This window comes from Monodelphis domestica, chromosome 3 (assembly GCF_027887165.1).
Source record: "Monodelphis domestica isolate mMonDom1 chromosome 3, mMonDom1.pri, whole genome shotgun sequence".
NCBI lineage: Eukaryota > Metazoa > Chordata > Mammalia > Didelphimorphia > Didelphidae > Monodelphis > Monodelphis domestica.
Window position 1 is genome coordinate 67,440,813 of NC_077229.1, and position 17,345 is coordinate 67,458,157.

General features: G+C 40.6%; 1 protein-coding gene across 3 annotated transcripts in view; it reads right to left on the reverse strand.

The window, feature by feature from the left end:
* Positions 1-3,257: 3,257 nt before the first annotated feature.
* The window catches only part of LOC103103634 (mucin-2-like), a 57,823-nt gene continuing 43,735 nt past the window's right edge, over positions 3,258-17,345 (reverse strand). For 2 of the 3 annotated variants that reach the window (XM_056820632.1, XM_056820631.1), the window contains 2 exons: positions 5,569-5,667; positions 4,586-4,848 (listed from right to left, as the gene is read on the reverse strand). In XM_056820632.1, coding sequence (XP_056676610.1) covers positions 4,586-4,848; positions 5,569-5,667 — 362 coding nt within the window. Of the gene's footprint in view, positions 4,849-5,568; positions 5,668-17,345 lie in introns of all 3 variants that reach the window. The other variant, XM_056820634.1, reaches the window with a different exon arrangement.

Here is a 17,345-nt window from a genome sequence, read left to right on the forward strand (position 1 = left end):
AACTCTATCAATGTACCCATTAGATCAAAGCAATCAATCAATCAATCACCATTAAATAAATGTTTTTATTATGTGCCCAGCCTTACCCTAAATAATGAGAATGTAAATAAAAATTTAAAAACATATTTACTGCCCTTGGAGAAGTTTCCCAAAAGGAAAGTTCCTCAAAGTGGAAAGAGTCGTAGCCATTTAATGTGAGGTGCTAAGTCTGAACTCTCTATTGGCCACTGAACACACAGCATAATAGAGTGGAAAGAACAATGACTCTAGAATCAGAGGTCCTGGGTTCAAATTCCATATCTGATGCTTTCTAATTTTGTACATTGGGCATATGCCACTTAACTTCTCTGGGCCTCAGTTTTCCCATATGTAAAATGATGGGGTTCAGTTAGGTGATCATTGAGGGTCCCTTCTTGTCATATCCAATTACCCTGAGCTAATTACTACTTTATTTCTCTAAACCTCAGTATCCACATCTGTAATAAGAGAGGCTATCCATAATACCTGACACTTCAAAGTTTCCTTCCAACTTTGTGCCTATTATTGATTGTATAAAAGACCTTAGCAGTGGGAACCTCACTCCTACCTCTAAAACTCCTCGTCTCCAGACTGTACATAGAAAGCAATCAGAGGTTCAGAAGAGTACTTGAGGATTGATCTCTAAAATAATTTCATGTTTCCTCTGTAAGACGGGGAAACAAGGCCCTAAAAAGGGTAAACCTCCAACACAGAGACAGAGAGGAGGTACCTACTTACCTGTGGGCATAATAGTAGACACAGGGGTCAGGGGGCTCCTTATTGGTGCTACTGTGCTTCCTGGCTCCATGGCCTTGGGCATGTGTGACTGGCACCACACCAGCATCACCACCCACAGGAAGACAGGAGGGGAGAACCCAGAGCTCAGTCAAGTCATTATTAGAGGACTCCCAAAGGAAAGTACATTGTTGCTACTATCTGCTGAGACCAAAAATACATGGCTTCTCTGACTTTTCTCCACAGGATAACTAACCAACTTTTCCCCTTCAAAGCATGGACTCACTGATGGACAACCTCCATATATGTTTGATTTAGTAGAATCAGAATCCCATCAATAAGAAGAGGAGAATCACTTAAGCACAGGGACTGTGAAACTATCCTTTGCATGGAGATGAGGAAGTCTGGAGAGATGACACTAATTCAACAGATATGGCACTAAGGAAAATTCCTACAGTGGCCCATTGGAAGGCTATAGAGAGGAAGGACCTGGGAGGAAGACCCTTCTCCTTAGAAAGACACAAACTGACGCTCCTTGGACAGACACTCCCCATTTCTTCCAAGGCCACACCCCAATTCCCTCCCTGGGAAGCTTATTTAAAATATGCTTACTGGGGAAGAGGCAGGAAGTGGAAGGCACTTGATCAGAAACATAGGCTGTGCCTGCCTGGACACTGCTGCCCTCTGTGGTTGTGTCAGGAGGACTGGGAGATGCTGTTGTGCAAACTTCCAGTGTGCTGGCTGGAGACAGGGTGATAGCTGGAGTTGGTGTTGCCTGTGGGTTTCTCTCAGTCTCTGGATTCAGGCCGGCTGGCTCTGGGTCCTCCAATAAAGTAGCAGCCTCAAGGGAAGCTGTTCTTGTGCAGGCTGTGGGAGTACTTAAGGCAGGAAAGGATCCTGGTCCTGGGCTCAGAGATTCGTGGATGGGATTGTGAGGTTCTGTTCCCAGGGAGGGTCCATCTCCTGTGGTGACAACCAGATTGGGAGAACTGGCTTCTACTTGTGATGAGGATCTGGCTGTCCAGGGAGCTAATGTTGACACAGTTTCCACATCTACATCCATGCTGCTAGAAGCAGTGATGCTTGGTAGTGGAGAGTTAAAGGTCACAGCAGGGCCAGTGCCTACTGCTAGGGCATCATTGGCCTCCAGGGTAGACATGCTGTGACTTTCAAACCATTGGCCATTTATCCTTCGTGCCAAATCAGTGACTTCAGAAGGCATGTTGGAAAGAAAAGTAAGTGAGCTGGTGACCATTTTAAGTAATTTCTTAGTTGGCAGAGTGGACAGTGCTTGTTCAGAGCTCAATGCATACTCAGGTCTGGTGGCATGTGTCCTGGTGCTTTCTAAAGGAGAGAACAAGGTGTGAGAGTCTCTGATGGCCTCTGTTCCTGAAATGCTGCCTATGGAAGACTGGCTCTCCCCCAATCCTGAGATGAGAGTGGAAGATGTTATGGTCCTTGCTCTAGTTGCCTCAGTTGCAGAAGAAGACAATGGGAATCCTGCATCACTCTTCTGGGAGAATTCAGTGATGATTAGTGGACCTTGAATTTCAGACAGCTCAGCCTGGGAAATAGTATCTAGACCTAAACCCAATTCAATATGAAAAGGACTCACTGTGGTCACTGTTAGCCACAGGGAGGAAGGGCCTGTGTGTCTGGGAGTCATAGTCTTAGAACATTTTAGAATTTCTTCTAGATTTGTAGGAAATGGAATAGTACTTTTTGTGATCTCTGTGGTTTAAGTGGTCAGGGAAAGTGTTGAGCCTTTTTCTAAGATATCATGTGGCTCACCATGAGCTGTCGTCCCCAGGACAGCTGAGTCAGCAGAGGTGACCAATGAGCCTCCAGGATGAGTGTCTGAGACCACTGGAGATTTAGGAGTGGTCAATGGGGCATCTGTGTTACTCTTTACCACTGATCGTGGAAACTTATGGCTAAGAGTGACCACAGGGGAAAAGGGAACAATGTCTGTGATCTTTGTGCTGGAAATTAGATGCATGGAGTCAGTCCTGGGGGAAGCTGATCTCGTGTTCTTGGTCATGGGGGTATCCTTAGATGATGTTATAGTAGTTGAAGAAGAGTGTGTGCTTTGCCATGTAGGAGTGCTATCTGTCCCAGTGATAGTGACATCCCCAGCTTCAGCTATGGTTGACGAAAGAGGAACTATGTTTTCTCCAGGGAGAGCCATGGGGCTGCTGATGGTGGTAAGAAGAAATGCTGAGCTCACTTGACCTTCTGGGATATGGTTTGTGAAAGCAAAGGAGATGTCACCCATCATCTTGGCTGGGACAGTCTTAGCTGTATTTTCTGTGGCCAGTGGGAAGTCTGAGGTCTTCTCTAAGTCTCTAGTTAAGATTTCATAAGCTAAAGTCACCTGTGGAGTTGAGCCAGTATTGGTACCTGACATGTTTGATACACCTCCCATAGTAGCAGCTGAAGACCCAGGAGGTCCAGGCAAAGAAGGGGTCAACAAAGCACCTGTGCTCTCTTCCATTGTGCCCAGTAGATTTTGGTTAGGAATGATCTCAGGATGGAGAGAGACCCTGTCTGTGACCTTGCTGCTGAAGATGATACTTATGCTGTCAGTCCCAGGAACATTGGAGCTCTTGTCTTCAGTCTTGTAAGTAACCCCTGAAAATGTTACAGGAGAAGAAGTGGAGAATTTGGATGGCAACATGGATATAGGATCAAGGCGATTCATGGTAAGATCTGTAGCTTCAGCTGAATTCGAAGACCATGGAACCACTGTTCTTGTACCAAGGAGAGCCCCAGAGATGCTGCTGATAGCGACAGCAGGTGCTGGTGTAGTCAACACCAAGGATGAGTCTGTCTCGTCTCCAGTCCTGGTCCCTGTAGTACCTGAGGTGTGGGGTGGAGAGGTATAGACAGCTGGCTTTGGGCTGGAGTCTTCCACTGGGCTTGATATGAGGTCAGCAGTGCCCTCAGAAGGATGAAAATTGCCAGGGATGAGTGTGCTGATATCTGACTCTGTAGTCCTGCCTGGTCTACTGGTCTCCCATTCTGGGGTGATGCTGGGGGCCAAGCTATTCTGTAAATGTACACTTTCCCTGCTGCTAAATTCAGTCACTGGTCCAACAGAGAGTGAACCCTCAGCAGGGGTGGGCTTCTTGGACTCTGGAGTGAGAAGTTCAGCTAGGCTTATCTGGACTCCAACCATGGCAGTGCTTTTCCTACTCTCTAAAGGGGGTGAGGGGACAGTTTTGGAGTAACTGGTCCCTTCACTTAAATTGGGCAGAGAAGTAGAGGCCATGTCAGGTTGAAAAGTTATTCCAGGACCTGTGAAGAAGTGCTCCCTGTGAGTGATACCAGGGGTGTCTGCATTCGCTGGGAAGGTGCTGGACACTGTTTTATCTTCTGTTGGTCCTTCTATAGACACCAATGAGGTGTTTGTGTCTTCTCCAGACGGTGTTGGAAAGATGCTGGGAGCAGTGGAAGTTAGGGCAGCTAAGCCTGGCTCTAGTGTGGTAGGTCTCACTGACAATTCAGGATTTGGTGTGGTTTCTGTGGCACTTGAGGCTGCTGGAAGTGAATATAGAGGCACAATGGAGGTGATTTCAGTTCCTGGGACCAAGACAGCAATATTGAAAGAATCAACTGGAGTGGACCATAGAGAAGAGGGGGGTGCTAGAACTCTCTCCAAGAGTTATTTCAGCTATAGGTGTGTCTGCAAGGGGTGTAGAAAACATTGTTCCAGATAGGCTGATGTTTAAGGGACTACTGGAGCCAGGGCTAGCTGTGGGTTCTACTGGAGTCATGTAGAGTGAGGGCCTCGCAATGGCCATGGTGACTCCAGAGGATATCTCACTTGGAGCTAAGGGTGAAGTGGGAGAGGACACAGTTCTCTTGTGCATCCCAGGGATGAGGTCACCTGCTCAGTGGGCGCAGTGAGAAGTGGGGCTTGAGTGACTGTGGCTCTTGGAGTTGTCTCCATGACACGTATGTCTGTTTCAGTGTCTGTAATGGAATCTCTTCCAGTGAAGCCAGTCATTGGGATACTGGTGGAGTCTGTTGGTTCTCTTCCCTGGTCAGATCCACTCACTTTCTTCAGTGACCCTGAAGTCTCAGTAGAGAATACTGTAACCAAAGCAAAGCAAAGTTGAAGTGTGCCTAAGGGTTGATCGGGGAAGTTTGGGGTCATTTGGGCAGAGATCCCCAGAGCCTGTGAAGATTTTGTCCTTCCTGAGAAGTGCAACCAATCCCCAACCCCTCACATTAGCACCTTCTCCCTGACAAGCACTTTCAAAACAAAAAGACTCTGACAGTAATTAGGATCTACTTCTGCTCTAGGGTGGGTGGCCACCATGAGAAAGTATTAAATAAGAAGAGACTGATATGTAGATGGATCTGTCCTGTCATCTTGCCCTCAGATGAGATAGGGATCCAGACTCAGACAAACTGCCTGACGGATACCTGCTCAGGTTAAATGGAAAATGAAGCAGTAATCATTTGTTTAGAATCAGCTACTCCATTGAGGGTTATAGGTGCTGGGCATAGAAAAGCCTGTCCTCCAGTAGCTGACTTTTATCATAGTAAATTATATGTATACACACAAACTAACACAAGAAATGGACAAAATCCTCCATGAGCTCTTCATCCAAAGGCTGACATCTTGGAGACAGTAAATGGGACAGAGGAAGTTGCCAGGTCTTACAACCTAATCACAAACTCCCCCCCATCAGTGAGCCTCCTGTTCTCAGACATGAAGATGAGTCCATATCATATTTGAAAGCTGGAAAACAAGGGCCCAGAGCAAGGATGAATACCAGTATAAAAGAAAGAAAAGACATTTCTTACCCATGGCACCAACAGTAGATTCACTGTTCACTGATGTCATGTCTCCTGGTGCTGCATGGTCTGGGATATGGGTGAAGGGCCCTACATCATTCTCACTCTCTACAGGAATAAATGAGAACATAAATCTCAGGACTGGGGGCAGAGAGGACAAGATGTTGTTCCCTTATATTTGAAGGAAACTCCAAAATATGTACCCTCTTTACTTCATCGTTCATCGAGCAGAGAATCTCTCTAGTACTCCCATTCTCTCATTTTTTCAAACTCTTCAATTCTAATGAAAGCTTTACTACTTTCCCATCTGGAAAAAAACCCTTCATTTTATACACCTGTCCCTGAGAGTTATCATCTCTGATCTCTCTTCCCTTTTGTGACTGAAATCCTTGAGGAAATTCTCTACAAAAGGTGAATCCACTTCCCTTCTTCCTACTTTCTTTTTAACTACAGTCTGGTTTTCAAAACCACTCAAGTGAAATTGCTCTCTCCAATGTCATTAATAAATCCTTAATTGCAAAAAATTTCTTAATCACCCTTTCTTCATCCTCATTCCTTCTTAAGCTTTCTGAAGCCTTTGAGAGCATCATCCTATTCTCTTTCATTTTTATAACAAAACTTACCTGAATCTCCTCTAACTTATATGACCACTCTCTTTAGTCTCATTTGCTGGATTCTTATCTAGTCATGAACGCTTAATGTAGGTGCCCTACAAGGCTTTGAGCTGGGCCCTTTTATTCTTCTTCTATAAGATTTCCCTCAGTATTTTCATAAATTCACAAGATTTAGCCATCGTCTCTATACTGATGATTCTCAAATCTGGTCATCCATCCCTTAACCTTTGTGGTGACGTCCAGTCTTACAACTGCTATTGAACAACTGTCTTTCAGAAATTTTGAACTGGGTGTCTTATAGACATCTGAGCCTCAATTTGTCCAAAACTTAACTCATTGCCTTCCCCTCAAAACCTTAAATATTTTCTAAGTTCCCTTTGGCTATCCAGGGTATCACTGTCCACCCAAATCATCCAAGCTCACAAGCCAAGTCATCATTCTTTAAAAAAAGCCTCATTTTCTTCTTTAATAGAAACTCTAAGACAGAAGGGCAAGAGATAGGCAACCAGGTCATTGTTGACTGCTTACCCACCACATTCCAATGAGTTGACAAGATCCATAGATTTTGCTTTCATCATATCTCTCCCATATACCCTGTCTCTCATATAACCCTGTAATTGCTCTGGTATTGGCCTTCCTCACCTCATGCCTTAACTAAGTAGTAGTTTTCTATTTGGTCTCCCTGTCCTAAGTCCCATTCCACTCCAGTCCTTCTTCCATTCAACTACAAAAGTGCTTTTCCTAAAACCTAGGTCTGACTAAGTCATTCTCCTAGTCAATAAACTTCAATAACTCCCTATTGCTTTAAGGATAAAATACAAAATCCCATTTAGCAATTAAAGCTTTTTATGACCTTCTTTTTTCCTATTCTTCTTATACCTTATTCCTTCTCCCCCGAGACATTCGCCTTCTTGCTCTTTCTTGCACTCACTTTGCTATCTCAATTCAACTTTGGCTATACCAAATAGAATATATTTCTACTGTGTTGTACCCAGTTACTTTATATTGATACTGCAACTTCAAGTAGGAGTGGGGTTTAGGGGAGGATAGAGAATGTCTTTTCAAGATGTTAGCTCACTATGGGGAGGGGTCACTCTCAAGTAAAGCTCTGCTCTACAAACACAACTGCTGAAATTTTTATGAATATGTAGAAATATCATGTTGTAATATTTGATCTTTGGAAGAAAAATCGGGAATACTTTCCTCATTTCCCTGATTTTCTTCAAGTCCCTGCTTAGAGCTCCTCTGCTTTTTAAGTGATCCCTCTAAATTCTAGTGTCCTGCTTCTCTTCATTATCTCCAACTGATCTTGTTTTTAGATTGTGTGTGTATTGTTCTTGGCATATTATCTCTCCAATTAGACTGTAAGCTTCTTAAGATTAAGGGTCTTTCTTAATATCCCCTGTGCTTTGCAGAGTGTGGGGAAACAGAGCAGAAACAATGAATGGTTATCAACTCACTGACACTGACATTGCCTAAGGAAATTTTCCCTGTGTTGCTATTATTCTACAGACTCCATATATGTTAGACTCAATACTAATCACCACAGAAGGGTCCTTGTAGCTCAGGGACCAGCAGAGTGTGCTACTATAGAGAGATGAGGGATCCTGAAATGCATTCACTCACCCAACAGATGTCACACAAGATTTCAAGTGTACAAAAAAAAAAAAAGAAGCTCTAAGAGGGAAATGGGAGGGAAAGTGATTTCCCCTGAGATGTTAAGCTCTCCTCCCTGGACACATCTGACCCCCATCCTCCAGGGCTAAAGAGGAAGCCTGCTTCAAGCATTCTTCCTTAGTAACAGGATAGAGCTAACAGGCACATGAGCAAAAATAGAAGTTGTCTCTGCCCTAGCGCTGCTGCCTTCTGTACTGTGGGAGCTGGGCTCAGAGAAGCTGATGTCCAGCTTTCCTTTGTGCTAGCTGGGGTCAGGATGATAGCGAGAGTTGATGTTTCTCCTGAACGCATCTCAGACTCTACAGTCAGGCTGGCTAACCTGGAGTTCTCCAATGAGGAGGTAGCCCCAGGTGAGCCTGTGCTTGTGGAGGCTGCCCAAAAGGTAAAGGCAGAATGAGGCTTGGCCACATCGAGTTGCTTTTACCAAGGAGTCTTTCACCAAAAGGGGTGGTTTGTTTCCACCTGTGATGAGTGCCTGGCTGTCCAGGAAGGTGAACTTGATACAATCTCCATATTCATGCTATAGAGGCAGTGATGTTTGACAGCAGAAGGATCCTGGTCACCACAGTACTGATCTTCACTACTGAAGCAATGCTGGCCTCCAGGGTAGCTGTGTTCTGATTTTCAGAATCCTGGCCAGCTGTCCCTGGTGCTCAAACAGTGACTTCAGAAAACATTTTGGAAACAATGATACCTAAGCTAGTCTGTACTCCAATTGGTTTCTCAAGACACTTAAATTCTGCGTCCATTTTCTCAATTATAAAATGAGGATAATAATAGCACCTCCCTCCAGAGCCTGGTACATAGTAGATGCTTAATTAACCCTGTCTTCTATTCTACTCCTAAATCCTAACTCCTCTTAATCCCTTGGTACCACTATTGTTTCTCAAATCTCAAAACTCAGTAACCAGAAAAGGGGGCCCAGGATGGATTGGTATCCATCATCAAGGCATAAGATGAAAGATAAGCATGAATATAATGATGATAATACAATGTATAACACTTTCAGTTTTGCAAAGTACTTTACAAATTTTATCTCTTGTAAAAAATCAATCAATAAACACTTATTTACCTCCTATGCTAAGCCAGGTATGATTCTTGGTATTGAAAACTTGGAGACAAAAATAAAACATCCCCTGCCCTGTAGAAGCTTACAGTCTACCAGGAGAGTTTATACAATGAGTCCTCATGGACTTAGAAATTTGTCCTAGGAAAGGAAAAGAACACAGACTTCACCTGTTTCAATTATAAAATCCTCCCTTTAGATTTTTATGTCAAATCCCTTACCTTCAGCCTAAACGTGGATACTAAATATTAGTTCTTACACAGAAGACTGAAAAGTGCTAGGCAATTGGGATTAAATGATTTGCCTAGTGTCACATGGCTTGGAAATATCTGAGGTCAGATTTCAATCTAAGATCACTGATTCTCCAGACCTGGATCTCTTCCACTGAACCAGCCAGCTGACCCAGTCTCTTTAGCTTTTAAGATCTCCACTAATGCTAAACCCCTCCAGACAGAGAACTGATGAATTCTGAGTGCAGACTAAAGCAGATATTTTAATTTTCTTTATTTTGATTGTCTTTTCTCCCCACAACATGGTTAAAGTTGAGATGTTTTACATGACTTCATATGGATAATGAGTATCATATCTTCTGCCTTCTCAATGGACCAGGGAGGTAAAAGTTGGTTGGGTTTTTTTTTTATTAACCTTTGCCTAGTTTAATTCCTTCAACTTCTTTTTCTTACCTTAATCCTAAAGCTATAATTTCTTTATTTTTTTTAAACCCTTACCTTCCGTCTTGGAGTCAATACTGTGTATTGGCTCCAAGGCAGAAGAGTGGTAAGGGCTAGGCAATGTGGGTCAAGTGACTTGCCCAGGGTCACACAGCTAGGAAGTGGCTGAGGCCAGATTTGAACCTAGGACCTCCCATCTCTAGGACTGGCTCTTAATCCACTGAGCTACCCAGCTGCCCCCTATAATTTCTAATATGATACTAAAGAGTAGTGATGATAGAGGACATCCTTGCTTCACCCCTAATTTTATTGTGAAGGCTTCTAAGTTATCCCCATTGCGGATGACACTTTTTGATGGTTTTAGATAGTACTTGGCATTTTAAGGAAATATCTATTTGTTCCAATGCTTTCTCTCTTTTATTTAACAGGAATATGTGTTGAATCTTGTCAAGGGCTTTTTCAGCATCTATTGAGAAAATCATGTATTTTATATTAATTTTGTTATTGATCTGGTCAATTATGCTGATAGTTTTCCTCATCTTAAACCAGTTTTGCATTCCTAGTATTAATCCCACCTGGCCATGGTGAATGATCTTTGTGATATATTACTGGAGTCTCTTTTCTAGTATTTTATTTAAGATTTTTATGTCAATATTCATTAAGGAAATGGATCTATAATTTTCTTTGTTTTTCTCTTCCTGGATTAGGTATCAGGCACTATATTTGTGTTATAAAAAGCATTTTGGTAACACTCCTTCTTGTCCAATTTTGCCAAAAAGTTTATATACCATTGGGATTTAACCCATCTGGCCTTGGGCAGTTTTCTTGGGGAGTTCTTTGACAGCTTGGTCAATTTATTTTTTCTGAAATTGGATCATATAAATATTATATTTTCTTCTTTGTTAATCTGGGAAATGTATATTTCTGTAAATAGATAGCCATTTCCACTAGATTATTAGCTTTTTCTCATATAATTGAGTAAATGATCTACTAAAGACTGCTTTAATTTCATCTTCATTGATGGTAAAGTCACTCTTTATACTTTTGATACTGTTATTTTATTTTCTTCTTTCCTGTTTCAATCAAATTATCCATGCACTATGCTATATGGGGAAGATGGATTTTTTTTCATGAAATCAACTATTAGTTCATTAGTTCAGCATCACTCTCACTTTCAATTTTATCTCCTGTGACTTTTAGGATTTCCAATTTTAACTTTAATTATACACTTCTGATTTCTTTTTTTTCTAGTTCTTTTATTTGAATATACATTTGTTATATGCCTTTTCTCTATCTTATTAATTTAAGGCATTTAAATTTAATATTTTAGCCTCAACCCCCTTTCTCCAGGGTCATTGGATGTTATTCTTCCTCTTGCAGCATATAATTATGCCAATATGGCACTCTCCCTTTCCTTGGTATGGGAAACTTCCTCTCCCATAGCTATGCCTTCGCACTAGTTGTCTTCTATACCAGGAATGCCCTCCTTCCTTCCCTCCAATGCAGAGCCCCCCCCCTTTCGTCAAGATTCAGCTCCAACACCACTTTCTACATGAATCCTTTCATGAATCCTTATACTCTCTCCTCCTCCCTAACTACTGTGTTAATTGTAATTTATTCTTAAGTTATTATTCAAATATATTCATCTCTGTAGTCACCATTGATAGAATATCAGGATGTTGTGAGGAGAAATCATTTCATTCTTTGTCATATATGACCCCTGGGACTGGGTCTCTCCTGCCCTCTCCATTTCCTGCTTCATGTCCTTGGGTGAGATATTAGGTGAAAATCGAGAAGAGAAGTTAAGCATTAGGCACTTCCTAACTGTACTGCCAGAGGTAAATGATGACTGAGCAAGAGACATGATTGGAGAGAGTGTAGATACTGAAGGAGCAGAGGATAAAAACATTATTAATGAAAAACAATGGACAACATTCATGAATGAAGGATATGGGAGAGAGGCTCAAACACTGGAATTTTGGGAGATACCCTCTATGTTCCAGACTACAAAGACAACAATGTCTGACTCTAAATCTTGTAAAGAAGGAGATAGAGACAGCCTGCTTTCCAAATTCCATGGGGTGATTTTTCTTATTGAACAATTTAGTTATGTTTTGAGTAGCAAATAAAAACAAAGGCAAATGAGTAAATAATGTCTAAACATTAACCATATTTAATAGCATATCTCATTCTGAAATCCTACAACTATTTTTATTCCTGTGCCCTGCACTGCTCCTGTCGAAAAGGGTAAAAATATATATTTTATTGTAATGTCCCCCAAAAAACTAGTAGAGGAAGAAATTTAAAACTTATTGTTTCTCACGTTCTGGAGCAAGGGGGAAAATAGAAATAGAAAGGATTCATAGAACACCTTCTATACTAAATCCCCAAAAGACAACCCCTAGGAATGCAATTGCCAAATTCAAGAGCTTCCAAGAAAGGGAGAAAATCCTACAAGAAGCCAAGAAGAGGAGCTTCAGATATAAGGGGGCTCCCATAAGGATCACACTGGACTTAGCGGCTAACACACTAAGAGACCGCAAAGCATGGAACACGATATTTGGAAAGGCAAGAGAGCTGGGTCTCCAACCAAGAATCAACTACCCAGCAAAACTGACTATATACTTCCAGGGGAAAGTATGGGCATTCAACAAAATATAAGATTTCCAAGCATTTGCTAAGAAAAGACCAGAGCTCTGTGGAAAGTTCAATATCCAAGCACAGAAAGCAAGAGAAACATGAAAAGGTAAATATGAAAGAAAGGGAAAAGGAGATAAATCTTATCTTTTTCTTAAAGTCAAACTCTCTTCTATAAGGACTACATTTACATCAAATAATATGCATTAATATGTGGGGAAAATGTTTTGTGTAACTCTCATAAACTGTAGCATCATAAGAGTAGTTAGAAGAAACATGCATAGGGAAAGATTGGGGCATTAAGAAGATTTGGAGAAAGTGGGGGCAACGAAAGGAAAAGGGAGGGGGGAACCATCGATAATACTAAGATTAACTTCAAGAAATAGGGGGGGACTCAATAGAATAATCTTTCCCATATAAAGATACACATGGGAAGGGGAGGGGAAGAACTCTCATATGAGAAGGAGAGGAAGAGAGCGTGAAGTGGAATTACTTAAACCTTACTCTCAGTGAAAGCAAATCCGACAGGGAAGAACATCTAGATCCAGTGGGATCCTGAATTCTATCTTATCCATTAGGGCAAGAAAGAAAGGAAAATTAAGGAGGGGTAGGGGGGAGGGACTATAAAAAGGGAGGGAAGGAGAGGGGGAGGGGAAGGGAGCATAAAAAGGGAGGGGCTAGAAAAGGGAAGCATCTCAAGGGAGGGGACTAGGGGGATTGACCTAAAGTAAATCACTGGTTCGAAAGGAAAAAGCCAAAGAAGAAAGGTCAGAACTAGGGGAAGATATCAAAATGCCAGCGAATCCACAAACGACAATCATAACTTTGACCGTGAATGGGATGAACTCACTCATAAAGCGTAGACAAATAGCAGATTGGATTAGAACCCAAAACCCTACCATATGTTGTCTTCAAGAAACACATATGAGACGGGTTGACACTCACAAGGTTAGAATTAAAGGTTGGAGTAAGACCTTTGGGGCCTCAACTAATAGAAAGAAGGCAGGAGTTGCAATCATGATATCTGACAAAGGCAAAGCACAAATACACCTGATCAAAAGGGATATGGAAGGTAAATATATTCTGCTAAAAGCGAGTATAGACAATGAGGAAATATCACTAATCAACATGTATGCACCAAATGGTATAGCATCCAAATTTTTAATAGAGAAACTAGGAGAATTGAAAGAGGAAATAGACAGTAAAACCATATTAGTGGGAGACTTGAACCAACCACTATCGAATTTAGATAAATCAAACCAAAAAATAAACAAGAAAGAGGTAAAAGAGGTGAATGAAATCTTAGAAAAAATAGAGTTAATAGACATATGGAGAAAAATAAATAGGGACAAAAAAGAATACACCTTCTTTTCAGCACCACAAGGCACATTCACAAAAATAGATCATACACTAGGTCATAGAAACATGGCACTCAAATGCAGAAAAGCAGAAATAATAACTGCAGCCTTTTCAGATCACAAGGCAATAAAAATATTGATCGGCAAAGGTACATGGAGAGCCAAATCAAAAATTATTTGGAAATTAAATAACATGATACTCCAAAATCGGATAGTTAGAGAAGAAAAAATAGAAACAATTAACAATTTCGTTGAAGAAAATGACAATGGCAAAGCATCCTTTCAAACCTTTTGGGATGCAGCCAAGGCAGTACTTAGAGGAAAATTCATACCCCTGAGTGCATATATTAACAAATTAGGGAGGACAGAGATCAAGGAATTGGAAATGCAAATCAAAAAACTTGAGAATGAACAAATTAAAAACCCCCAGAAGAAAACCATACTAGAGATCATAAAAATTAAGGGAGAAATTAATAAAATCAAAAGTGACAGTACTATTAAGCTAATAAACAAGACTAGAAGCTGGTACTTTAAAAAAACAGACAAAATAGACAAAGTACTGGTTAATCTAATTTAAAAAAGGAAAGAAGAAAGGCAAATTAATAGCAACAAGGATGAAAAGGGGGATCTCACCTCCAATGAAGAGGAAATTAAGGCAATCATTAAAAACTACTTTGCCCAACTATATGGCAATAAATATACCAACCTAGGTGATATGGATGAATATTTACAAAAATATAAATTGCCTAGACTAACAGAAGAAGAAATGGTTTTCTTAAATAATCCCATATCAGAAAAAGAAATCCAATAGGCCATCAAATAACTTCCTAAGAAAAAATCCCCAGGGCCTGGCGGATTCACCAGTAAATCTATCAAACATTCAGAGAACAGTTAATCCCAATACTATACAAACTATTTGACATAATAAACAAAGAGGGAGTTCTACCAAACTCCTTTTATGACACTAACCTGGTACTAATTCCAAAGCCAGGCAGGCCAAAAACAGAGAAAGAAAATTATAGACCAATCTCCCTAATGTATATAGATGCAAAAATCTTAAAAAGGATACTAGCAAAAAGACTCCAGCATGTGATCAGAAGGGTCATCCACCATGATCAAGTAGGATTTATACCAGGGATGCAGGGCTGGTTCAACATTAGGAAAACTATCCACATAATTGACCACATTAACAAGCAAACCAACAAGAACCACATGATTATCTCAATAGATGCAGAAAAAGCCTTTGATAAAATACAACACCCATTCCTACTAAAAACACTAGAAAGCATAGGAATAGAAGGGTCGTACCTAAAAATAATAAACAGTATATATCTAAAACCATCAGCTAATATCATCTGCAATGGGGATAAACTAAATCCATTCCCATTAAGATCAGGAGTGAAACAAGGATGCCCATTATCACCTCTATTATTTGACATTGTATTAGAAACACTAGCAGTAGCAATTAGAGAAGAAAAAGAAATTGAAGGCATTAAAATAGGCAAGGAGGAGACCAAATTATCGCTCTTTGCAGATGACATGATGGTCTACTTAAAGAATCCTAGAGATTCAACCAAAAAGCTAATTGAAATAATCAACAACTTTAGCAAAGTTGCAGGATACAAAATAAACCCACATAAGTCATCAGCATTTCTATATAATTCCAACACAGCTCAGCAGCAAGAACTAAAAAGAGAAATCCCATTCAAAATTACCTTAGACAAAATAAAATACTTAGGAATCTATCTCCGGAGACAAACACAGGATCTATATGAACACAACTGCAAAACACTTTCCACACAACTCAAACTAGACCTGAACAATTGGAAGAACTTTAAATGCTCATGGGTTGGACGAGCCAATATAATAAAAATGACCATCCTACCCAAACTCATCTATCTATTTAGTGCCATACCCATGGAACTTCCAATTTTTTTTTTTACTGATTTAGAAAAAACCATAACAAAGTTCATTTGGAAGAACAAAAGATCAAGGATATCCAGGGAAATAATGAAAAAAAATACAAAGGAAGGGGGTGGTCTTGCAGTCCCAGATCTCAGACTATATTACAAAGCAGCGGTCATCAAAACAATTTGGTACTGGCTACGAGACAGAAAGGAGGATCAGTGGAATAGACTGGGGGCAAGCAACCTCAGCAAGACAGTATATGACAAACCCAAAGATCCCAGCTTTTGGGACAAAAATCCACTATTTCATAAATACTGCTCGGAAAATTGGAGGACAATGTGGAAAAGATTAGGCTTAGATCAACACCTCACACCCTACACCAAGATAAATTCAAAATGGGTGAATAACTTGAACATAAAGAAGGAAACTATAAGAAAATTAGGCGAACACAGAATAGTATACATGTCAGACCTTTGGGAAGGGAAAGACTTCAAAACCAAGCAAGACTTAGAAAGAGTTACAAAATGCAAAATAAATAATCTGGAATACATCAAATTAAAAAGTTTTTGTACAAACCAAACCAATGTAACCAAAATCAGAAGGGTTGCAACAAATTGGGAAACAATCTTCATAAAAACCTCTGACAAAGGTTTAATTACTCAAATTTATAAAGAACTAAATCAATTGTAGAAAAAATCAAGCCATTCTCCAATTGACAAATGGGCAAGGGACATGAACAGGCAGTTTTCAGCCAAAGAAATCAAAACTATTAATAAGCACATGATATGTGCTCTACATCCCTTATAATCAGAGAGATGCAAATCAAAACAACTCTGAGGTATCACCTCACACCTAGCAGATTGGCTAACATGACAGCTATGGAAGGTAACGAATGCTGGAGGGGATGTGGCAAAGTGGGGACATTAATTCATTGCTGGTGGAGTTGTGAATTGATCCAACCATTCTGGAGGGCAATTTGGAACTATGCCCAAAGGGCGATAAAAGAATGTCTGCCCTTTGATCCAGCCATAGCACTGCTGGGTCTGTACCCCAAAGAGATAATGGACAAAAAGACTTGTACAAAAATATTGATAGCTGCTCTCTTTGTGGTGGCCAAAAATTGGAAAATGAGGGGATGCCCTTCAATTGGAGAATGACTGAACAAATTGTGGTATATGTTGGTGATGGAATACTATTGTGCTAAAAGGAATAATAAAGTGAAGAAATTCCATGGAGACTGGAACAACCTCCAGGAAGTGATGCAGAGCGAAAGGAGCAGAACCAGGAAAACATTGTACACAGAGACTGATACATTGTGGTACAATCGAGGGTGATGATCTTCTCCATTAGTATCAATGCAATGTCCCTGAACAATCTGCAGGGATCTAAAAAATACTACCCACAAGCAGAGGATAAACTGTGGGAGTAAAAACACAGATGAAAAGCAACTGCTTGACTACAGGATTGGAGGAGAGACTCTAAATGAACACTGAGGAGAGACTCTAAATGAACAGTATAATGCAAATTCCAACAACAGGGAAATGCGTTTGAGTCAAGAACACATGTGATAACCAGTGGAATCATGCGTCGGCTATGGGAGAGGGAAAGGCGGGGGGAGGGGAGGAAAAGAAAATGATCTTTGTTTCCAGTGAATAATTTATGAAAACGACCAAATAAAATAATGTTTAAAAATTAAAAAAAAAAACTCACTGTTTGTGGATATGATGGCTGACTGCTTATGGTGATACCCTGTAGTGGGCAAGGGGAAAAGAAAGGAAGGAGAAGAAAGAAAGAAATTCAGAGGGAACAAGTGTTGGAGAGAAGAAGGTAAGAGCAGGGAAGGAAAAGGCAAGGA